The sequence below is a fragment of the Erpetoichthys calabaricus genome, chromosome 10 (genome assembly GCF_900747795.2).
Source record: "Erpetoichthys calabaricus chromosome 10, fErpCal1.3, whole genome shotgun sequence".
Taxonomy (NCBI): Eukaryota; Metazoa; Chordata; class Cladistia; order Polypteriformes; family Polypteridae; genus Erpetoichthys; species Erpetoichthys calabaricus.
Genome location: NC_041403.2, coordinates 56,641,469 through 56,667,333, shown reverse-complemented (window position 1 = coordinate 56,667,333; position 25,865 = coordinate 56,641,469). Strand labels below are relative to the sequence as shown.

The following is a 25,865-nucleotide window of genomic DNA, read 5'->3' as shown; positions in this document are numbered from 1 at the left end:
GTGGGTGATAGACTGCCGCCCTGTCCAAATTTCATTACTCTCTTTCACCTGATGATTTAGCCTTTCAAGCCTTGTGGAGTACAGAAGATGGATGTATTTTTGGTTTCTTATTTGCTCCATGTCTTCTCCGCATTTATGCTGCTAATAGGTTAGTTCCACTGTAGCACACAGATGGCTGCACAAGTCTGAATGGCACTAACATGGGGCTGAGTCTTAAAACCGTACAGTAAAATCAAGAAATCCAAAGTGACACAATTATAAAAAAAGATTTTTAGACTGAAGGAGTCGCAGTTTCTCTTCCCAGTTACAGCCTTCTGTTAGTAAGTAACTTGCACTTGCAGTGCCCTCTGAAATTCTGTTTTACTGAACACTCCAATTAGAGTCATATTTTCCTAGAGAGACAGCCAAATATAAGAATGAAAATTATCTTCATTCCAACATTATAGGTACTTGTAAAGCTCTGTAGCCAATTCTATTCTCCAGACAAATATATGGACCACAAAAAAACATTTGCAGACCTTATAAGCTTCACTTGACTTTTTAAATGGAGATTGCTGGGGTTTACATTTGCCTGCCTGTTTAAATAATATAAAGGTACTGGATTAATACATTTTATTTTATCTAATCTTCTTCTTTCTTCTTCTTCTTTCAGCCACTCCTGTTAGGGTTTGCCAGAGCAGATCATCTTCTTCCATATCGTCCTGTCCTCTGCATCTTGTTCTGTTACACCCATCACCTGCATGTCCTCTCTCACCACATCCATAAACCTCCTCTTTGGCCTTCCTCTTTTCCTCTTCCCTGGCAGCTCTATCCTTAGCATCCTTCTCCCAATATACTCAGCATCTGTCCTCTGGACATGTCCAAACCAGCGCAGTCTCGCCTCTCTGACTTTGTCTCCCAATCTAATCTAATCTAATCTAATCTAAAATTCCTTGTTTAAATTAGCTTCGACATTACGACTCATCTCATTGCATGTTTGGGTTGTTTCAAGTGGTTCCCTTCTTCCTGTGCGGGCTTTGGTTGCCTCTAAGCTGACGTGTCGAGTGATGGCCTTGGGTTTGCATCTTCTGAAGAACTGCTATCCTGTTGATTTCCACTTTGCTCTTGTTGCCTCTCGACTTCATCTTTCCAGTCATTTTGAACATGAGCTGATTTTTTAACTTGGTTATTACTTCATATAACTGAGAAAGCCATCCTTTTTTTTTAATTTCTTACAGCTATTTTGCATATTGGTAGTACAGTGGAACCTCGGTTCATGAACGTCTCAGTACACGTACAACTCGGTTTACGACCAAAAAGTTCGCCAAACTTTTGGCTCGGTTCACGACCACACACTCGGTATACGAACAAGCCAGGTTCCCTTTCGTTTTGTACATGTTCAGTCTCTCCCTGTGCATTTCCTGTGCAGCGAGCAAGAGAGAGAGCGAGAGAGCCCGGCACACACACACAGAGGCAGCGCGAGAGACAGAGAGAGCCGCGCACACACACAGGAGCACGTGCGAGAGAGGCGCGGCACACACACAGGAGCGCTCTAGAGAGACACACACACAGGCGCTCTAGGCTCGCAAAAGAGAGACGCACACACACACAGGCGCGAGAGAGAGCGAGCGAGCAAGGGACGCATAAGGTAGAGAAGGCTTGTTTTTGTTTTTAGTTCTGTTTACAGTGATCGGTTCGTAGCCTGCATGTTTTTACATTTAGTTTACCATTACGCTGTGCATTCTATGGTGTAATTAACTATATTTGTGCCTAAAAACTAAAAAATATATATAAAATTATATATATATATATATATATATATATATATATATATACATACAGTTCGTACGGTCTGGAACGGATTAATTGTATTTACATACAATCCTATGGGAGAAATTGCTTCGGTTCATGACCAACTTGGTTTACGACCAGAGTTTTGGAACGAATTATGGTCGTGAACCGAGGTTCCACTGTACACATTAAATTGAGCTTTGTTCAGCACCCTGCTTAGGTAGTGTAGTGGGATGTGGGCATTCATTATAGACATGCAAACAAATACACCACACTTTTCACAGTCTCCTCCTGATCAGCAAATGCTGTTTAATGGCTTACAGCAGGAGTTCTGAAATATCCTGAGACTAAGTAATACCATCAGGACTTTCAGAGACACCATTATTGTAGACACTTTGTACTGTTTGGCAGAATGTTCCTCTAAACCTTTGATGGATGACTTTCGCTATAGTAGTAGTAATAGTATTGCCATGGTACCATGATTAATAGGAATGCATTAATCAGCATGTTCTGACTGAGTAAATGTCGGTGTGTGCCATGCAATGGATTGGCCCCCTAGCCAATGTTGGTTCTCACCTTGTGCTCAATGTTGATACATGTTGTCTTCATATAACCTTCTATTTGAATTAGTCTGTTCAGAAAAATGAATTATTAAACTGGATAATGCAGGTTTGATAATGCATCCACTAAACAGTGTCATCTCCAGACAGAGGAGCAGCTTCAGCGACAGACTGCTGTCACTGTCCTGCTCCACTGACAGACTGAGGAGATCGTTCCTCCCCCAAACTATGCGACTCTTCAATTCCACCCCAGGGGGGTAAACGTTAACATTATTCAAAGTTATTGTCTGTTTTTACCTGCATTTTTATTACTCTTTAATTTAATATTGTTTTTTGTATCAGTATGCTGCTGCTGAAGTATGTGAATTTCCCCTTGGGATTAATAAAGTATCTATCTATCTATCTATCTATCTATCTATCTATCTATCTATCTATCTATCTATCTATCTATCTATCTATCTATCTATCTATCTATCTATCTATCTATCTATCTATCTATCTATCTATCTATCTATCTATCTATCTATCTATCTATCTATCTGATAGTTGAATAGCTTAAACCATGAAATAAGCTCTGTAATTGACAATGTAAGGAAAAAAATAGCATGCAAACAATGCTGCTGTTGTAATTTGAAGGCAAAAAAAAAAACCTCAAAGGTGGCCAAAGGCCTAAGCACTCTAAAATGACTTAAGGGAAAGGCCACTAACATTAAAAGTAGCAGCGATTCTGGCACAAATAAGGACATGTCCCCTGTGGAGACAGAAATAAATTGGCAATGACGAAGGTACTCTAAAATGGCTCTCTTTCTGGAGTTATATTTATTTGTCAAGCCATATGCAAACTATGAAAACACTTCTCGGCCATTCTCTCGATCACAAAAACGGAATGCGTTCAGACACAAATGATTTGAAGATCTGTCTCCCCACCTCATTCATTGGCTAGGAATCCAGCACAGAAAGAGCTTTTTCCCATTGGCTAACGTTGCTCTTCATATGTTATTAACAAAATGCATGCACTGAGAGATGTGTAAAACTAAAGATTAAAAATTAAAGAGAAGCAACTGAAACATTATCAGCAGGAGAACATGCCTCGGACTTGTGCATATCTGGAATACTTCAACAAGCAGAAGGTCAACTCACTCATGCAGTTTCAAGGGCAGCCACTAAATAATCCTAACGTACTCAAGCTGTAGCTCACTGCTATGAATATAAATGTAACGATGGCAGGCAGATCTACTGTTCAAATGCACATTTGTACCTGAGTGCGCTCCATTTTCGTTCATGAGAGCTTTTTCCAGAAGTGGTTTATTTAACAATATTTTAGCTATGATATGCATGTCTGGGACATGGAATGAATGGAATGACAGCTTGATATCTGGATTATGCGACTTGATTAGCATTTTTTATGAACATATTTTGATGTTGTCCAGTGCTGGTCACCTGTTATATCTATTATAGTATATGAGAATAAAAATCAGTATAAACTACATGGGGTTAGTAATATATAAAAAATATCATTTTTAGGTGGAGTATTCTTTTAAGGTTCAACAACACAACAGAGAAGGTGGAAAAGTCAGTCCATCCAACCAGCCAATCAATGTATTTTCCACACCCGATTATTGCCCTACTTACATCCTGGCATCCCAAACAGGAACCATCTCTGGATGAGGTGTCAGTGGAATGATTTGTTAGTTATTGGTACATTCTTTCAGTTATTAACATTCAGCAATTATCTTTAAAAATTGTGTAGTGTGCCCTAATAGGCATTGGACTGTAGCCCACCAAGTGACACCTGTGACCCTCAGAAGGTCACGTAGCCTTTGTGCATTCCAACAGTGCACTCAATTGAGCTGTAATTTTGTGTTCACATGCTTTTGGACTATTTCAAGTTCACAATTTACACTTGTTTCACTTTTCCACTTCATCATGTTCACATGAATTTCTGGTTGGATTTTTGGAAGAAATGCAAGGTTTCTGTTAATTTGTGACTCAGTAAGCAATTCAAGATAAATTGTGTGTTTGTGAATTTGAGTGAGCAAACTAAATGCATTTAAAGTGAGTTACATCACTCAAAATACAATTCAAGCACAAAAATTCCATTTCTGATTGACCAGGTTATTCTTTTTTATCTTATATTACTGACCGAGGTGGATGATCAGCATCACATAATCAATTCCAGTACCATTGCTTGCTCAGAACTGTCTAATTAGGTGTTTCCACTTCCTGACTGTGGAGCTAACATTTGCCTGTCTGTCCTGTGGCACGTGAGCACAGCATACTTCTGCACTTTCAAGCATCTCGGGTCCATAGTAGAATGATGCTATACAAAAGAAAGATTGTTTGCTGATTGATTATTTATTTATTAAAGTGTAAATGTTTTATAGCATTGGTGTTCATTCTTTCTTTCTTCCAGAAGGCCACGTCACTGCTTGTTTTTATTGAAAGGTATTTCCTTCCCATAGGGCATTCTGCGTGTTTTATTGAACTTTGTCCTTAATTAGACTTCTTGTTTCTTTGAATCTATGAACAACTTTAAAGTCCCAGCAGGTTTCATTTTGATTTTAAAGAATACAATTAAACATGATTTATTTCTCAGAGCTGTTATTGTGACATTGCCTTTTTTGCATATAAACCCTTGTGGTTTGGTCAATTCTGATGAAGAGACAAATTACAGAGGTGCAAATTACAGAGCGTTTGACTTTGGAGTAAGGAATTCAATAACATTCACACTCTTACCTGCTAATCACTTGCTTTTTAAACCGTATGTAGAATATTCAGTTGGATTCAATTTTGTTTGACCTGATAGTGCAAGGGAGTGTCCTTTAGTTGTACAATAACATAACATTCTCAGACTCACTCAATTCAATTATGGGCCATTGGTTTAGTAAAGAGAATGCCATTCTCAGCTGATTCTGTCTCAGTTGTATTTGTGTTATTGGCTAAGCCCTTTGACAAAGGCAGCATTTGCTGAAATCAAATTATTATTTTGTGCTCAATCTGGCACTTTTATCTTGGGTTGGAGCACTTACTGAGAGGTGTACTCCGCAGGAGCACTAAGGCTTATCTGGAGAAAAGGAGGCCCCAGATTATCCAGAGTCAAATGACAAAAAGTGTTTTAAACAATGGAAATGGTTAACCCAAAATAAAGCAAGGCTGCTCCAGGTGTCATTGTGGAAGCTTATGAACAATGGAACGATGTTTTAAGATCATATGCTTGGATGGATTTGGCTTTTTCCTAAATCTGACAAGGTCTGAAAATACAGTACTGTAATTTAAAAGGTTCAACTAATGATAGAGATTAAGAAAACCCTGACTAAAGAGGTTTTATCCTTGCTGTGCGCTGTTATGGCTGACCTGTCTACCTCCTCCAATCAGGGCTGGCTTTAGCATTTTTGCTGCCCAGGGTGAAGCTGTAAAGAACACCCCAATCTAATTATATGACCCTTTTTGTGACATAAGAATTTTATAAATATGGGGTTATTTCCATTTAACCTTTTGATATAATGTTACCTAAATTACATTTTGTTTGTAATCTGGTAGTTAACTGATCTTTACACTGTCATTTATGTATGTATTTTACAGTATGTGGTTTAAAGGTAAATACAGTATTTGTTTTTAGAGAAGTTTAGAATTCTTGGTAAAGTGATGTCAAAGAAAACTACCAGCTATTAGGCAAAAGAAAATATATTTGCCTAAGCATTTTAAAACTGAGCATAATTTATGTATTGTATTTAAATACAGTGAAATACGTTTAACGCGAAAACGCTTAAGACGAAATATCGGTTAACACGAAATAATACAACAGTCCCGACAAACTACTATGTATTTTCATGCATTTTTTTCTCTTAACACGAAACGAAAATCGCTTAACACGAAAAGATTTCCCTTCTGGGAATGAACAAAATACGGAAAACACCAGCCGCGCAGGCGAGATTTAAGAGGGGTGTGAAATGAAAGAGAGGTGGTTTCACATGTTTCGTAGAAAGGAGGCTAACTTGGCTTTGAAATACCCTCAGAATAGCTTGTGACACGAGCCAATTTTGTTTATCTAAGCTACTTTCACCCTCCACCCCTACAAACGCCACACAAAAACATCTCATCTCTCATCAGTTAGCTTTGGAATTCGGTGACGAGTACATCGCAGTGTGAGTAAAAATCAGTGAGTTTGGTTCGTGTTTTTTTTTCTATTTTAGAAGAATTTTTTTACGAGCACAATGGCAAAGAGCTCAGGGGGAAAGCAAACTGCTATTTCGCTTAAAATGAAGATGGAGCTTCTTAAGGCTGTTGATCAAAAACAGAAGATGAAAACGGAAATCTGTAAAGATTTTGATATTGCTAACTCTACATTATCAACAATACAGTAATTAAAAAAGAGAGCAAATTACGGAAATGTTTGAACGGAGTAAGTTTGAGCCAGAGCGAAAACGGATGAGAACGGCCAAGCACGAGGATTTAGAGACGGCTTTCCTTGTTTGGTTCAAACAAGCGAGATCTCAGAATGCTCCCATTTTTATTAAATACATGCATATATACATATCTATGTAAATAAAATGTACTCTAATAAGCTTCATTTTGTTGAATATATTGTATGTTTTTTTTTGTAATATCCTTTAACACGAAATTCTTTTAACATGAAAAAATATTTCAGTCCCCTCAGTTTCGTGTTAAACGATTTTCACTGTATAATAAAAGGAAATAGGTCCATGGCTTGATGGGAGTTTCATTTTATAAACAGAAAAAGTACAGCTCTAAAAAGTAAATAGCAATAGTATGTTTTAATTAAAGTTATTTACAACTATAAAAAAGCAAAAAGTTCACAATTGATTTTTTCTTGACTTCATCTTTACAAATTTAGAAATCATTTCTATTAAATCTGTTGTTTGCACTTAGTTCCACTGTAGCACACAGATGGCTGCACAAGTCTGAATGGCAGTAACATGGGGCTGAGTCTTAAAACCGTACAGTAAAATCAAGAAATCCAAAGTGACACAATTATAAAAAAAGATTTTTAGACTGAAGGAGTCGCAGTTTCTCTTCCCAGTTACAGCCTTCTGTTAGTAAGTAACTTGCACTTGCAGTGCCCTCTGAAATTCTGTTTTACTGAACACTCCAATTAGAGTCATATTTTCCTAGAGAGACAGCCAAACATAAGAATGAAAATTATCTTCTTTCCAACATGTTAGGTACTTGAAAAGCTCTGAAGCAAATTCTATTCTCCAGACAAACATATGGACCACAAAAAAACATTTGCAGACCTTATAAGCTTCACTTGACTTTTTAAATGGAGATTGCTGGGGTTTACATTTGCCTGCCTGTTTAAATAATATAAAGGTACTGGATTAATGCATTTTATTTGATCTAATCTTCTTCTTTCTTCTTCTTCTTTCGGCTGCTCCCATTAGGGTTTGCCATAGCGGATCATCTTCTTCCATATCGTCCTGTCTTCTGCATCTTGCTCTGTTACACCCATCACCTGCATGTCCTCTCTCACCACATCTATAAACCTTCTCTTAGGCCTTCCTCTTTTCCTCTTCCCTGGCAGCTCTATCCTTAGCATCCTTCTCCCAATATACCCAGCATCTCTCCTCTGGACATGTCCAAACCAGCGCAGTCTCGCCTCTCTGACTTTGTCTCCCAATGGGATGTCAAAAGTGATGTCAAAGAAAACTACCAGCTATTAGGCAAAAGAAAATATATTTGACTAAGCATTTTAAGACTGAGTATAATTTATGTATTGTATTTAAATATAATAAAAGGAAATAGATCCATGGCTTGATGGGAGTTTCATTTTATAAACAGATAAAGTTCAGTTCTAAAAAGTAAATAGCAATACAATGCTTTAATTAATATTTTTTACAACTATTAAAAAGCAAAAAGTTCACAATTGATTTTTTCTTGACTTCATCTTTACAATTTTAGAAATCATTTCTATTAAATCTGTTGTTTGCACTCATTCAGTTTTCAGTGTGAAACATAAGGATATATGTATATAATACAGTAGTTATATAAGCCATATACTGTATATACTGTATGTATGTGATTTATATACATACAGTATAAACCACACAAATGACTGCTATGTTGTATGATAGGGATTTTCTGTAATTTTCTCTAATTTCACAAATTTTTCACATTAATACTAATACATAATAATAATAGTTAGAGTAATATAAAAGACATATTGTACATTATCTAATATTTAATTTAAGAAATGCCAGACCTTTAATGTGTATGCTGATCAGCTCATCCATTAGGCAGATCTCCATTCTTGGTGTATTTTTGTTCTTTAAATGTGACCAGGATTCATCACAGGCACATAAACCTTCCTGGAAACACTCCTTGTAATGCCAATGCACAGTCTTTGCGAAATAAAGGAACAAATAGAATATACTGTATGCAAAATCTGTATCAACTCAATGTTGAAATAAGGACTACAAATAAGATGAAAAACAACTTTGTTGAAGGGGAAGCAGTACTAAAGCAAAAGCAAAGTACAACCCTGCACCTGCAGAAAATAAAGAAATGAGGATGTTTAGTGTAAAGAATGCCTCTGTGACTTTGAGTATGGTGCACCATCTTGGGGCTTTGAACGACCACCCATTAAGGCCTTGTGTTGTGTAGGATGTCAGACGTTAGGACCAAACTCTGCTAGTATGTGAAGTATAATACAGTATTATACAGCCTGAAAACTGGAGCAGCTATCAATTGCATGGGGCCAAGTGCCTGCAGTTTTTACTGCAGTGAGACGGCACTTAAAGGCAATGTGGAGCCAGCCGCCTGATTGACAGCAACCTCCCTATGAACATCCCATCTCATCCATGGCTTTTCCTGTTCAGGGGGCTAAGCACCCCTGAGGAACAGGTTAAACAGTAGCATCACAAGAGTCAGGAAGTCTGGCCTTTCAAGAAGTATGTCCCTAGCTAGAGACTCCACCACTTCAGTGGAATTCCTACTCATTTTCCAAGCCAGATGAGAGATAAAATCCATTTAGTGTTTCCTAAATCTGTCACTGGGTCTTCATTCAATGTGATATGCCCGGGGCAGCTCCAGTGGGAGCTGATCAAGGGACATCCTTACAGCATGCCCAAACCACCTCAACTGGTGTTCTCCCAAATTGCTGAGCTGCCCACCCTATCATAGAGTATCAGCTCTGCCATCCTGAGATGAAACCTCATTTGTGCCACTTATACTCACTCAGAAAGTCTGACCTTGATTTTTGGATAGCCTAAGAATAAAAGCTTTACTTTTTTATAGACTAAGCTTTGATTGCTTCTCTCTGCTTGTGTTCTTCATGTGTGCTGGCTTCTCCAGGTTTGATCCTCAGTCCTTTAGTGCTTTGCCAGCACAAGAAGCTCATTGTTGTATGGAAATAATTAAAGAAGAGCATTTCAGTGCCAGAGGCCCAAGGCATACATTGAAGGTGCAAATATTTTTAATTGGCAGAAGAACACACAGCTGGAGGTGAACATATGAGCCAGCATTTGACTGCACAAGCAGTATGTATTAAATGAAATGAAACAGTTGAACTGCACTGTTGATCATCCAGTTCCCAGTTCTTTTACTGCTATTTGCTCAAACCAACATTGTCCTCATTCTGAAGTGTGGACACCTTATCTGCGTAGTGTAATGAATCAAACTGGAGAATCACAGAGTAAAAGGTGGTGCTAGTCATTAATGGCCTGGCACAACCACTCTACTCCAACTCACAGCTTCACTCAAAACCATCTTCCAGAGATAGTATTTCTTTTATTGTTGTACTTAAAATCATATTTTATTTCACGTGTTTACAGCAATGTCCAATGTACCTGCAAAACCCTAGAAAGGAAATGCTCCAGGGAGCTTTGATAGGTAATCCTCACATGTGACTAAGGACACAAGGGCCACCAATGGGCATACCATCTGTTAGTTACTGTGAACCTTCAGACATAGGAAGCCACTGGGGACTTAGGGACTGTATTCTGGGACCAGTTCACACTAGACAGGCAGACACTTACAGGGAAAAGATCTTGTCTTAAAGATGTACTATCAGAAGATCCTGAAGACCTTCAGTCTTTCTCGGGGCAAACAAGGACATCATACCATCAGATGGATTTGTGTTTGCCTGTTCAATTATATTTTGAATTTTTACTTTAACAATCCTTTGGGATCTTTTTCATCACAATCTGTCACTTAAATAGCACTGCACCCAAACCTCCATTTTTCGGATTTTGTAGAAGATTGTGATGGTGAAGTGGAAGCTATGTCCTCAGATGAAGAATTTGAGCTACCTGTGAGTGTGCTGTCCTTTCTCAACTGTGCTCACAAGCTCTGGGTAATGACAGAATAAAACAAGAGAGAAAGATTTGGGGTACATCAGTAGTAAACCCTGGTTAATGGTGGAATAATAAGTTTTTTAAAGAAAAGACCACACAAGGGTACAAAATAATGAAATCTGCCATGATCAAAAGGTTAGAAAAATGCCTCTTCCTCAGTCATGTGTCTACCCACTTCTAGTGGCCGTCAAGGTTTTATATTGGCTTCCCAGAAGGGTTTCCTGAGTGGGTGCGAATGTGGGATCACTGGCTGATGTCCCTCGGGACTCCAGGTGTTAAAGGAGATTGTGTTAATGACAGTGCCCCTTCTCAGCTCGGGGTGGAATTTCTTAACTGAAAATGTCCCCCAAAGCACACATGCTTGACAACCAAATTCATTTGCGAGTTCAAACAGCCCGAATGAGGTTCACTTCATTCTCTTTGAAAAGTCGAGGAGCTCTGCAAATATGAAGACCTCTGAGTTGAACCGCCTGTCCTGTGGAATGGGAGGAAGCAGTTGAAATGGTTTGGATGTCCATGAGCATCCCGCTGAGGGAAAACTCTGACATAGACCCAGGACACACTGGAGAGATTAAATCTTGCAGTTGACATGGTAATGCCTGGTTATTCATCAGAAGGAGCTGAATAGGGACAGAGTGGCATGGTCAGTCCAACTTGACATTAGCCACTGCAGGCCCCCACAAGAAATAAAGACTGAAAATGAAAATGTCCACTAATAAACGTACGGTATGCATATCAATCTATTAGACCTCGGTGTCTTCCCTTTGGTAGGGAAAGCAGGTTTCTGTTCTGGGCTTCTGATGTTTATGAGTCCTTCCTTCTGTTTGTGACTTGCAAATTCGCTTGAAAATTCGTTTTGATTTGCCATAGTCTGTTATTGGCGCCAACTGTACGTAAGTGTAAATACTGCAAATTAAAAACATTTTTTTCTCTTTTGAACAGTATTACATTTATCCTCAGTTTGATTATGGTCCTCCTGCAGATTCTGCATACTGTCCCCTTTTCCTTTAAGGATTCAGGTTTCCAAAGACATGCATACCAGCTAATTCTAGCAGGACATTAGCCCCATCACAGACTGGCATCCCACCTTGGTCTGCGTCCTGCCTTTGACCACTTGCTGTTATGATAGGCTCAGAGTGCCTAAACCAATGTAGGAAACAGAATATTTCAGGGTGCAAAGTTTCTTTAGATGTGTAACTGTCAAAAAGTTATATTTCTATTCTTGCATGGTTTTTTTATTTTTGCTCGTTTGTTTTTTTGTCTTTTGTTTTTTTTCCTGCTCATAGAACTTTACTACTTGCAAATGCATTCATGTCTGAACGGTGTAGTATAATTTCTGTATTATTTTTGTATCGCTAGAAAATCACCAGTGTTTTTTACTTCTAGAAAATGTGCTTGCCAAAGAGAGAATCTCCTCATATTCTTGTCATGTTGTTATTAACAAGTGACTTTCCATTTTTTAGCCTTTAAGAGAAGCTTTTGCAGAGTTCAGTGCCGCTCAACAATTTGTGACCTGTAGATCTGAAAGTCTTTGCTGCCACCTTCTGAGGACTGCAAGTAGTTGCACATCCATTTCACTGCACAGTGTAGTAAAGAGATACTGTGGAAGATGTTTTATTAATTCATCTATTTGTGACTTCTTTGTATTATGTTAGAGATATTCTGTTATAAAATATTGTCAGCTCAAAAGCAACCAATCTGCAATTTTTTTTCATCTGGTTTGTCAGGCACAATTCAAATTAATGTTAAGTCTTTATTAATTTTCTAATTACTTGTTCATCATTTCATAGTTCTTTAAAATTTGCATCTTACGTTTTGGATGAAGCTTACCTTGCTGTCAGAGATGTGGTAAACTTGGAAATTGTTTCATTATTCAGAATCTTGGCTGGATTAGTTCAGTGGTTCTCTCGGAGTATTGGAGTGCATTCAGAGAAGTAGCATCAAGGGGCCTGGTTTGGTTCAAATGAAATCTGCATACACATCTCACCTCAGCTAGGCCAGCTCCGCTGGTTCCCTTACCATTTTGAAATCATTTTCAAAACTCTGCTATTACATTTCAAATCAAACAATTCTAACACTCGAGTATTTCCAGGCTCTGCTTAGCTCATATAAAATTGTAGCGCTGTATAAATGCTGGGCTAAACATCTCTTAGCCCACCACACTGTGAAGCCATAGCTCTCCAGGCCTTGTGAACTCGTGTTGTTCTGTCTGTCATTCTTTAATCTGCACCCGTTCCTTATTTTAGCCGTCCATCTGTTTCCACTTTGCATTTTTCATATTTTGATGTTCACAATCCTTCATATAAACAGTTTTAATTTTATTCTTCTTCTGGGTTTGTCACTTTGATGCTCTGTTGCAGTTGTTTTTGGTCTGTAAAGACCCTTAATAATAATAATAATTCATTACATTTATATAGCGCTTTTCTCAGTACTCAAAGCGCTATCCACACAGGGAGGAACCGGGAAGCGAACCCACAACCTTCCACAGTCTCCTTACTGCAAAGCAGCAGCACTACCACTGCGCCACCTGTGAGGTTTAGGTGGTGTTATGTGAATGACATTGTTTAAAAGACTGATTGACTTTAAAGCTTTGTTTTAATAATAATTTTTTGCATTTATATAGCGCTTTTCTCACGGCACTCAGCAATTGCAGGTTAAGGGCCTTGCTCAAGGGCCCAACAGAGCAGGGTCTCTATTGGCATTTATGGGAATCGAACCAGCGACCTTCTGATTGCCAGTGCAGATCCGTAGCCTCAGAGCCACCACTCCACATTAAAAAATTTCTTTTCATTCTCCAATGGGAATACAGGCATGTCAAGTGACTTGCTTAGGGTCACACAGTGGGATATGAACCCACAACCTCAGGGTTTGAAGTCCAAAGCTTTAACCACTGCACCATTCTGCCTGCCTAAAGATTTAAAATCATCAGCAGAGGAGATATTGTTTTATGTACCAATTTCTATAATGATGGAAAAGAGTTAAGACAAAGCAACCCAACATCCAGCCCCTCCCTGCCACCACCAGCAATTAAGTGGCATCTTGTTAGTACAGATTGATTTATGCAATGAGGCAACATATTGGCAGACACTTACTATTATGGCCACTAGGGGGCAGTAAGCAAATACAAGTAAGTTCTGACACTACTCGGCAACCAGTGGACTGGGAGGGGGAAACCAAAGAAGAAGGTCTAGCATTTGTGGAGTGTCCTGATGTAATTGCAGGCTTTCTTGACGTTGATGTAGGTGACTTACTCTGGTAAGCAGAATTTGAGATATAATATTTGTTTATATTCTAAAATAATGAAGTAAAATATGACTTAATGCATTTAACTAACAAGTTGTTTAACTTTTGAAAAGACAGTAAGAGTCTGCAAGTCTGGAGTTAGCAAGATGTGTATTTTTTAATTACAAAGTAAACATATTTTAAATATTTAATTAGCAACCTGAAGGTTGAAATTACACCATATGAAAAGGACTTAAGAATCACAGTGGACTTGCTACCATCTATATCACATAGTGTACAGAAGCGTTTAAGACAGCTCTTTGGATGTTTGCAATGTATTGCACTGTGCCAAGTGCAAGTCAAAGGAGTGGTTAAACACGCTAGTGATGCCTCCTCTGGAGTATTGGCTGCAACTTTCAAAAAGATGGTCAAAATCCAGAGATGACCAATTAGACTTCCAGGATTTTTCCATTTAAATGAGAAGTTACCAACAACACGCTACCTGGTGAGGATGGTGTGTTGTTGTTAATGGGCAGAGTTCAAATATGGAGTTTAGTCTGATAGTCTGGTACATATTCTATTCTGTTACAGTTGCACACGGCTCAGATCTTATTTAAAATTGTAATGATTTGGATATACACTTTTTCTTTACTATTTTAATTTTGTTTTTAACTTAAATTTCTTCTTTATTTTTTAATTTAAATTTAATTTAATTATCTATTTGTTAACTTTATTGCACTGTTTCGGGGCCGATTCAGAAACATTTCACTACATGTTGAACTTGTATAACTGTGTATGTGACAAATTGAATGGTCCAGAAGCTCAATGTTTGTCTCTTCAGACCACAGAACCTTCTTCCAGCTGACGTCAGAGTCTCCCATGTGCCTTCTAGCAAACCCAGGCTGAGGTGTCATGTGTGTTTTTGTTAACCGCAGCTTTCTCTTTGCTACGGTCCCATAAAGGTGCTTAACAGGAAACAGTTGTCTGCACAGACTTGCCCATCTCAGTCACTGTGGATTGTAACTCCTTCAAAGTTCTCATAGGTCTCTTAGTGGTCTCCCTTGCTGGTCTTCTTCTTGCATGATCACTTAGTTTTCGTGTTCAGCCTGCTGTAATCACAATTTCAGTTGTGCCATACTCTTTCCATTTCTTAATAACTGATTTAACTCGAATCCAAGGGATATTCAGTGTCCTGGATATCTTGTTGTCTCCATCCCCTGACATGTGCATTTGAAGAACCTTTTTGTAGAAATGCCTGGGGTGTTCTTTTGTCATTATTGTTCTGGTTAGTCCAAATTACTGACTCACCACAAGATGGGCCTTCCAGACACAGGATAATTTATACTAAAAGACAATTGAAACCCTCGACAAGTGATCTCCATTGAACTAATTATGGGACTTCTGACACCCATTGGCTATACCAGTGATGATTTAGGTGTTTTCATACTAAAGGGGTGAGTCAATTATTTTGTATTTTATATTTGTGTTAAATTACGCCCCTTTTCAGAGATGTATTTTAATTTCCACATTAAAGAGTCTTTTTCTGTTGATCAGTGGGAAAAAGACAAATTCACTGAGATGTGTTGTTGTATAATAATCAAATGTGAAATCTTCCAAGGGGTTGAAGATTTGTTATAGACCCCGTATATAAAGTAACAAGACTGTGACATGAGAGGTGGCTGGCAGTAAGAATGTGCAGCAAGTAAAGCTCTGAGAAGAACTGGACTGAACTTTTATGTCGAAGCCTCCATTGCCATTCCAGACAGCTTAGCACAACCTGCTCTGCAACTTAGTTTGCATCTTTCAAACTTTTTTTCTTCTTCGTTAAACATTTCGTTAAACATTTCACAAGAGCTCGCTCATTTTGCAGGTTTCTTCCAATAGCAAAACTACACAGCGGCAGCATTTAAATGTTATTACTGAATCCCAAAAGGTCCACTAATTTAAACTGGAATTTTCTTTTTAAAGGAACACTTAGAAGATGCTCATCGCTCCAAGTGTCAGATCCGTGGGCCAAGACAAGAGCCGTCAATAGCAGGTATGCTACATTGATTATTAGTCTACCTCAGTGGTTCCAAAACTCTATCCCGGGGACCCACTGTGGCTGCAGGCTTTTGTTCCAACCAAGTTCCGTTTTTCATTGGACTCTTAGCCTAATTAAGTGAGTCATTATTTCCCAGTTTCTGTGTTTTGGAGTCAATGTAAAAATTACAAAATGAGTTATATTAAAATGTAATAAGCAGTTATATGGGGAACTTGTAGTTTTTTTAGGTCGTTAACAATATTTTCAACCAAATTTTCATTCTGCTTTTCCAGATGTTCTGGTTATTTAATTGATGATTTACTAATTAGGGGGTCTGACACTGAAGTCATGGCAACTTTCATCATCCTGGTTGCCTGCTGTGCTGGTGGTTAATTGTCACTATTAGGGTTAAATGAAGGGAGCAAACTACACAGGAAACGGGGAAATTAATAGGAAAACAACAAAAGGGAGTTAAGCATTGTGAAATGAACAACCTCGACACACACAAAAAGGTTTGGGGCAGCCAGCCATATATTGTACCTGACTGTAAAAGGGTTTTGACAGGACACTCGTGTGCATTGTTTTGAGTCCTGAACTAAACAGATGAGGTTAGGAGAAGATGGCGGCTTTATAAGCCGAAAAGTGGAAGTGATGTCATTTGGCTGGAACGGGAAGTGGCGCCAGAACCGGAAGTGACACCAGTCTGGGCGCTGGGACTGGAAATGACGTCAGTCTGGAAGTCAGAACCAGAAGTGATGTTGAATCAGGCAGGTTTTGCCATACTTGGCCTGCAGAGATAGCAGAGGTAGGTTTAGTGCACCCCGCCACCCCCTGTCCTGGCGGGTCATTACCTCCACTTGGTCCACTCAGCTCCCCCCTAGTCGCACGTGTGTGACAGCATTTATAGCTTTAGAAAAAAATAGAAATATTTCTAAATGTCTTATAAATGTAAATATCATACCATTGTGTTTTCCTGGATGCAGAATAAGAGAAGAGTAAAAAAGACCAGCTAATTAAATGAGATCAGTTTTTATCAATTATTATCACCAATTGTGAATATGGTTGGAACAAAAACCTGCAGCCCCAGGACCGAGTCTGGAAACCACTGACCTACCTTAATCTATTGTTTTCTCTCCTGTACAGTAAATATGTGTCCTGTTAAAAGTCTGTGATGGGGGTCAGCTGCTTCCAATGCCGAGCCCCAGGTACAGGATGTAAACAGAAGTAGTCTCTTGCATTACATAATACATAAGACTAAAAGTTAGACAACTGCTGAGAAATGTTTTCATGTTGATGAAGCGCAGGTGGGCCTTATTGTTAATGTATCCATCTGTCCATTGTTATAAGTTAATTTGGAGGGCTCACAGTTAAAGAGAGCTGGGCCTAATAAGGTATGTGGATGTGCTGTATTTTTTATTAATTTTCAAAAATAATCAAAAAGAAACTACTGATATTTTGACTTTTGACCTCATTCTATTTTATGATGTATTAGATCATGATTTTTGTTTAAATTGCTGTAAACAGTTTTGAAATTGAACCATTTAAGCCTGTTTGTAGAAGATTGTACTTAAAGTCTAGAAAATGAATTAATAATATTCTGGATTTCCCCAGACAGAAAGTCAGCGCTGGGTCTTTGGCACTGAATCACATGGTGATCTTTCTATCAGCATGCTGAAATAATGAATTGAAACTGCTTGTGATGTGCTATTAACATTTGTTCAGAGCGGCATAAAACTCTCACGTCTGAAATCACTGTAGCCCATCTAACTCAATTTATCACGGAAGTATTCGATCTTTTCCAACATTTTCTCACAAGTGATTAATTTAAAGCTGTTCAAAGCCGAAGACCTTAGTGCCAGCCTGTCAAAATTCATTTGATATTCAGATGTCAAGCACAAGGAGCATTGTTTCTCATTTTGAACAGATTACATCACACAATACACCCATTGTGATGAGGCATATAGATAGGCTGGTGACCCCACTGGGATTGGTGATGGCACTTTCCCCAAGTGGGAAGTCCAAATAATGGATGGGCTGTGAAGGATTACCTGCTGGGGCAGTGTGTTCTCCCAAAACGCTGAGTGGCAGCAAGGGGTTGGATCCCCACATGGCTGCACGGGAAGTGGGCAGCCTTGGTGGGGACCTCTAGAGCCGCTGGTGGGAGCTTTTGTGACCCAAGAGCCTTTAGCTGTTGTAACCAGAAGTACTTCCAAGGTTTTTTCTGTGATACGCCAGAAGTACGTCAGACTCAACCTTTAATAAGTGCCTTTCCTCCTCAGCTGGGTGAGTTTGAGTTTGGAGCGCACTGAGGTAACACTTACCTGGAGAGGAAGAAGGAAGTAGTCTATTGCGATTACTGTGTTTACTGGGCTGACATTATTCTGCTGTCATTTGAAGCCTTTTAAAATGATGTTGTACTGAAAAGGGGTCTTTTTGGTCTGAAAACTTGAGTATCTGAGTTGTTTTTCTTGTATTTCTCGCCTGTACCATTGTAACAGTCAAATATCACCAAGTTGAGGTACTACAGCAGCAAGGGTCAATTCTAGGATGCTGAAGGAAAAGAAATAATGATACCCCCTTTAATGTAACAAAGCCAGATGTGTTTAGAATTTATATTTAAGTCATAAACAAATAAAGGTTTAGGAATATATATATAAACAAAAGAAATAACGGTTAGAATAAACTAAAGAAACTTGAGTCTGTTATTTTCAAAAACTTCCACCTTGGAAGTGAATAGTCTCTGTTATCTTTATGAAATATGATTGATCTCATCCATCCAAAGGAACCTTTTATGCTTCATCCAGTGAGGACATCCAGTAAGCATAATCCATTAAATGAATTACCCGGAAGCTTCTTCATTCCATTTAGTATCCACAAGCATGTTGTAACCCTTAATACCAGTTCAGAGCGGTTTACTTTAAACGGCCGTTTCCCAAGATGGAGGATCTTCTTCTCCCAGTGGCTTCTTCTCTTTTTCTAGTTCTTTCCACAAGATGATGAACTTCCTGTCACAATTTCCTTCATTATAAAACTCCTCCCCGTCTTCACATTACTCTAGCCAGTCTTTTCAAAATAAAAGTTCATCCAAGAATTCTGGTTTCCGTAACACCCAAACCCTTCCAAGTGAAAAATCATAACTCACTGTGGCTTTGTCACACCGTAGCACTCCTACATTTGTGGCACATTGTACTGGCCTACCATATTGGAAATAATCAGGACATCAGAGCTGATACTGGTCATTTTGTTGATTGTTGACTTTATTGTCACCATTCCATTTTTCAACTATCCCTTGTATCAGTGGCTCATTTCATACTTTGGTTTAAAAATATTTATGTTTTGGTGAACAGTTTAGGTTAGATACTGCAAAAATGCATCTATTACACATTCACTCTTATGTAACAAGTCTTTTTTGGCCATCATTATGTTTCTTAAACATAAGTAGTTTGGTTGTTCATCTCTCTGCAGTGCGGCATATTGACATGATGGCAGAATTACTTGTTGTTATGAAGGATTCACATGTCGTATACTAAATATGTAACATGAAGAGAAATGGGTCTCAGTTCAGCCACCTTAGGCCACTCCAAAGTGAAGTTTTGTTAGCAGGTCACATTGCAAAGAAGAATAAACACTTTACTGACACTTAAGAAGTCTTTGTTAAGATCTTGTTACTTAATTGTAAATGAGTAATAGATGCATTTTTGAAGAACCTAAAGTGTTACCTCTGATTTTTGTGACTTGCGGAGGGTCACATAATGTGTCAAAGAGGGAACTTAAAAAGGCAAGATTGTGTTTTAATGTCTACACCCGCCTTTCTGGTAGATTTTTATAGTTATCACATCTGGGTGTGTCAACTTAGGTAGACTGGGAAGGTTACATATTAAGCATAAAGAATGAAAACAAATCCCCTGCTTTATGACAGCAATGCCACACTTTGTCACTTGGCTTTTTTGGGCTACATTTCCCCATTTAAAATTAAATTTACAACACAATAGTGTGTGCAGAAAGTGAGGGGGTCTAAATACTTTCTGAATCCGCTGTAGGCCATCTTTTGAACTGATTAACATAGTACTTCCATAATTGATTTTTTTTTTTTTAATTCCTCAGAATTAAAAGAAGAGAGGAAAATCATAAAACGTGACTTAGAGTCTCTTCTCTCGGCTCCATCAGTGGCATTACTCCATAAAGTACCTCATTGCAGGGCACCTCTGATGGTTGCAAGGTAAGAAGACCTGAAATGTATGTTGTACTCAGGGCTGTTTCACTTCCTGAAAGCATTCGATTTGGCAACACTTGTCTTATCTGAAAAGCACAAATGAGGCTGGAAGGGTCCTGATATCTGGTCGTGTCTGCTACTCGTCTCTTCCATTGTGCTGATAGGTTTGTATGTTCTCTTAACTGCACAAAATAATACAGGCATCTGATAATACAATCTATGACTACGTCCACACCACTATGTTTTTGTTTAAAAACACTCGCGTTAAGTCAATGTTTTTGCCTTTCCTCCACACTACCCTAGTGATTTTTGAAAAATGCCCTTCAGAACCAGATACTTCTGAAAATGCTGGCTCAGCATTATAGTGTGGATAGACGAAAACGCAGATTTTTGAAAACACAGACTCTGATTGGTTTAAGCTTATTACTTAGCCCATCCCTGATTGGATCCTGCTGTCTACAATGTCACACTCCCTGATTGCTCATTATGCACGAAAGAAAACCGCATTTTGTACAGTTTGGATGCAGCATATATGTGCAAAAGGCAAATAATTTACCTGTCACCACAGTGGCCATTAGCATAACCATCCCTTCAAGGAGAGCACTTCCTCTTCCTGTTTTCGCTGATGCATATGTGCCCAATACAGACGATCAGCCACATCATGTGCATTTTATTTTAAGGTGAACTAGATTGTATTAATTTAAAAATGCCATTGTTAAATTAATACATAGTAGTGTGGATGTAGCCTAAGACAGGTGAACACACTTCAGCTGAAATCACAGTGTGTCCCACTCACAGCCGACACAGATGGTCCTTCCTGTTTCCATTTAGATGTAACACTGCCTTTCAGGTTTGTTACTGGACATGTTTGATATATTCTACATAGAAATTAAAATTGTCTTTTTGTTTCTCCCAGATTTCCCACATCATTACAGCAGAGCCTTCCTCCGTCATCAGTACTTGGCCTCAGTCAGAATTCATTCCAGCTAAAATGCCCTTCTCCTGCTAGCACTTTGCACTTAACCAAGGACATCAGCCTTACTGGTGGTTCATTAAATTGTCTCTCTGGCCCATCTCAAAATAACTCCAAAAAGGAGGCAGACACCCATATGCCTATCTCTGAAGAACAGATCTTGTTTTCAGACAAACAGCCAATCAGTTCGGTTGCAAGCAGTATCCTGTCTGAAAAGCAATTACGCCAGCCTTGGGGGCAACCCATTTCAAAAAGCATGCAGTACCCTCATATCGACTCATTACTACCTGTAGAAGATCAGCTGGAACAAGAAGTGACCTCCAGTCTCACAAAAGCTATTGCAGGCACTGAAAATAAAGACGTGTCAAAAGCGGAGTGGAAGGTAAAGGCAGTCCCTGCCATATTCACCGTGACGCTTGACGCAGAAGCCGCTTCCAGTTTTTCAGGTAAAGCATGCGCACCTTCACCTCCGCTTGTGGAGAGGCCAGCCGACAGAGCTCAGCCTGGACCTCGAAGGACACGATTATTACAGACACATAGCCTTTCTAGCATCACTTAAACGTGGACGAACATACAAATGTCCTGAGAATGTTTAATCCCGACTTGCATTTCACTTGTGTATCAATCAGTTTTCTGCAGTCCTACACCTTGTGTTTCTTTTTATTTTATTTCTCTTGATATGTCCTTGTGTTTTTTATTTGATGAAATAAATCATTTAAAGTGCAAATAAACAGTGAGTCTACAGCATAGTAATTTGGTTGCATGAAGTGCTTACATTTTATAGGCATAATTTTATCAAAGTACTAGCTACATTAAATGTTGAAGATGAATAAATGTAAGAAAAGTTGGTATCTCTTGCCTTACAGGCACTATCAGCGTTCGTCCTGCCCCATTCTTCAATGTCCTCGTGTCTCACCCTCTTCTTGTTGGGCGCTTCCTCTCCCGATCGCATTTCCATTTTGCCTTCTTCTCAGACTCTGTCATTTTAGGGTGCGTTACTTGCCTTGGTGCACTTTTTGACGACCACCAATGGTAGATGGGCCCGCTGTGAAATTCTCATTCATATTCTTGCAGATTCAGTCTTGGTTACTTCCCATGTTTGAAGGCAGCTCCCTTATTCCTTTCCTTGATATCCTTGTGTGTCCGAGCCTCTATTGCTGTGCTGCTGCACTGGACTGTCTTTTGGACTGTGTCTTGGTCTTGACTGTTTGTTGTCTAGTGCCTGGTGTTTCGTTTGATTTCATTTGTGCAGCATTTGTAAGTAATTATCACCACCAGAGGAATTTGGGTGGGATTTTGCATACACGTTATTTTTTTTTTTTTGCTTTCTTCATTTAGTTAATATATTCTTTATCCATTCATTTTGAGCCTCTTGATTATGTGTCTCTGTGGGAGTGTGTGAGCCGGGTCAAGAATGGGTGTGTTCCTGGAGTCCCCAAAATAAAATCAACAAATCAAATCAAATTAAAAAGCAGTGAGAATGTGCGCGTCTTCACAACCACTACAATTTGTCATGTTAACTGATTTTGCACAACGTGTAGACAACGAATATTAGAAATTTGACAAAGGAGAGAAGACCATTTATTCCATAAAGCTTTTTTTGTTTAGATAATAATGATGCTGTTCCAATGTCTCATCCAGATATTCCTTAAAGGTTATCAAGCGTTTTACTTTAACTCCATGTCTCTGTGGTTTGTTCCAGATTCCCACAACTCTTTGTGTAAAGAAGTGCTTCCTGGCTTCAGAGAGTATTTTGTCAGCATAAAACTAAGTTCTTTTCAGAGGTTGTGTCATGTAGGGCCATGCCTTTGCCCAATATTAAAGATCTTCCATGCGCTTTTGAACTGTTTTTGCTGCTGTCTTAGTGTTTGCTGTCTCTCCAGTTTTGTTGTCTTCCTCTTCTTCTTCTTTCGGCTGCTTTCAATAGGGGTTGCCACAGTGGATCATCTTCTTCCATAAAGTCCTGTCTTTTGCATCTTGCTCTGTTACACCCATCACCTGCAGGTCCTCTCTCACCACATCCATAAACCTTCTCTTAGGCCTTCCTCTTTTCTTCTTGCTTGGCAGCTCTATCTTTAACATCCTTTCCCCAATATACCCCGCATCTCTCCTCTACACATGTCCAAACCAACGCAATCTCACCTCTCTGACTTTGTCTCCCAGTCCAACCTGAGCCTTGGTGTCATCTATGTATTTTGCTGGTTTGCATTAACTCTACATTAATAATATAAATTTAGAATGAGTGACAGTCAAAGTGATTTGAACTGGAGACATGGCAAATATTGATGTGAGGCCTCTAAAATACTACAGAAAATTAGGCTAGGACGTTCACAGGCCAGCCCTGAAGAGGCTCACACCAGTCCAGCTTACTCTTAACTGCTCACTTCAAACTTCGCACAAAGCAGACCTCAAAAATGGGAAGTGGGCTTAAAGATTTCATAAAATAATGGCCTACAAAAGAGGAGAAGTCTGTAACCCCCAGCTTGTGGACAAAAGGCCACCACACAATCCTTATTAAAAGAATATTTATCAAGATAGAAAAATATAATGAATGGTCAAAAGAGCAAACAGTTGTTGCCTAAAAGGCAATCCCTGGCAAACAAATCCCAAAATGCATTCCAAGAACAGAGCAGTAAATCCACAAGAATAGCAATACTTACAAATGACTCCAAACAATTTCAGTCATCGACTGCTGGCTCTCACTTCTGACTGGAAGTTAAAAGCCAGTAGGAGGACTCAGCAGCTGTGATGTCAGGGTGGCCCCGCCTCCTGAGGCACCACCCATAAAACACAGAGTATGGAGGCACAATTAACCAATATCTAATAATAAGTGAGACTAACAGAAACACTGACCGAAACCGAAAAATAATATCTCAAAAATGAACAAAAACAATAATGAAATATAAAACACACAGAAATTCAAACTAACACATAACACCAAGGACAGACCCCAGAGAAACTCCACTGATGTCCTCACATGCTGCAGTTATCTTGTCTCCAGCCATTTAACCAACTGAAAATCCAGTTTTCTACGTCATCCCTGATGCCAATGGCCTTTTCAAAAAGTCTTCCCACTCATGAAGCCACACTGGCTCTTACTTACTACATCATTTTCATTAAAACACTCTGTTATTATTCATAATTACAGTTTCCATAGTTCTACACCAGCTTACTGGTCTTTAATTATACTCAGATCCAATTTGTCTCCTTTAGAGTGGATTGGAGTCACATTTAGAACTTCTTGGTCATTGGGTGAAGTGATGAATTGAAAGTGTTTAACTTACATCTTCTCTTAGGTTGGAGCTTATCTTGTCCTTCTGCCTGAGGCACCCCATTCACTTTTTCCTTTCTAAATACTTTGCTGAAGAAAATATTTTGTTTGTTTGTTGTTTTCGATACCCTTTGTTTTAGTTACACTTCTACATCTATTTGTGTAGGTATCTCTCAACTTGGCACATATTGATTTTATCATTTTATGTCTACTCTGCACTGGATATCTGCTGCACAGATGAGATGAGACTTTCCATAAGACTGATGGCTAAACCGTGACTGGGCCCTTCCAGGAGCTGACCAACTTTTTGGCTGCTACCTGCTTTAGTAGGGTGTGTGGTTCAGACCTTTGTCATACTGAACGTGAAAATTGTTCTTTAACTTTGGCTTTCAGGAAGGGGATAGCAGAGTTACAATAAAACATCTTGCTATTTGGAACAATAGCAAAATTGTGACATGAACAGACATTTCTTCCCAGAAAACTCATCCATTGTATTTGTCTTGATTGCCCAAAGTAACATCAAGTTGAAATATGAAGGCCCATTGAATTCCTGGGGCCTCATGCATAGGGCCGTGTGCAGAACTCACACTAAACATGGCATATGGACAAAAGTAGAAATTCAGATGCACAAAACCGTGCATAAGCCAACTTCCACACACTGCAGCTCCATAAATCCTGGTTAGAGTGAAAAGTAACGCAAGTGCACGTGCCTGCTGTCCCACCCTGACTCCTCCCACAACTTTACATATTTTAATATGTAAATCAATATAAATATTAGGGCGGCACGGTGGTGCAGTGGGTAGCACTGCTGCCTCGCAGTTGGGAGATCTGGGGACCTGGGTTCGATTCCCAGGTCCTCCCTGCGTGGAGTTTGCATGTTCTCCCCGTGTCTGCGTGGGTTTCCTCCGGGCGCTCCGGTTTCTTCCCACATTCCAAAGACATGCAGGTTAGGTGGATTGGCGATTCTAAATTGGCCCTAGTGTGTGCTTGGTGTGTGGGTGTGTTTGTGTGTGTCCTGCGGTGGGTTGGCACCCTGCCCAGGATTGTTTCCTGCCTTGTGCCCTGTGTTGGCTGGGATTGGCTCCAGCAGACCCCCGTGACCCTGTGTTCGGATTCAGCGGGTTGGAAAATGGATGGATGGATATAAATATTACCTTCTCTGTTCAGTGTTTGGTTAAAATATGGCAAAAGCATGTAAAAAAAGGAATTTTCACAAATGTGAAGTGGAGATGAGGAAAAATGTACTATTTGTTGGCTTAAGCAGTGGTATAAAACAAAAAAAGGAAGTTGATCGAATGATACAGTGGCAAAGAAACTCAAAAGTTCAAATTCAGAAAGTTGCACAGTGCCCGAAATAAAAAAAGAAGTAGTCAGATATCAGTCACCGTGAAAAGGCGAGTCGTAGCCCACTATCTGAGTGTCATATGGAAGCTTATTAGTGTACAGAGAAAAGAAAAAAAATAGGGACACAGTGAGGAAAAAAGGTCGAAATGTCAACTTTCATCTCGTAGTTTATTTTGT

The 25,865-nt window shown here is 39.1% G+C and overlaps 1 protein-coding gene across 3 annotated transcripts in view; it reads left to right on the top strand.

The window, feature by feature from the left end:
- The window catches only part of ccdc24 (coiled-coil domain containing 24), a 112,478-nt gene extending 90,510 nt beyond the window's left edge, over positions 1-21,968 (top strand). For all 3 annotated transcript variants that reach the window (XM_028811281.2, XM_028811280.2, XM_028811279.2), the window contains exons 7-9: positions 15,833-15,902; positions 19,992-20,106; positions 21,017-21,968. In XM_028811281.2, the coding sequence (XP_028667114.2) occupies positions 15,833-15,902; positions 19,992-20,106; positions 21,017-21,632 (801 nt within the window). In that variant the 3' untranslated portion in view covers positions 21,633-21,968. The remainder of the gene's footprint in view (positions 1-15,832; positions 15,903-19,991; positions 20,107-21,016) is intronic.
- Positions 21,969-25,865: the final 3,897 nt, after the last annotated feature.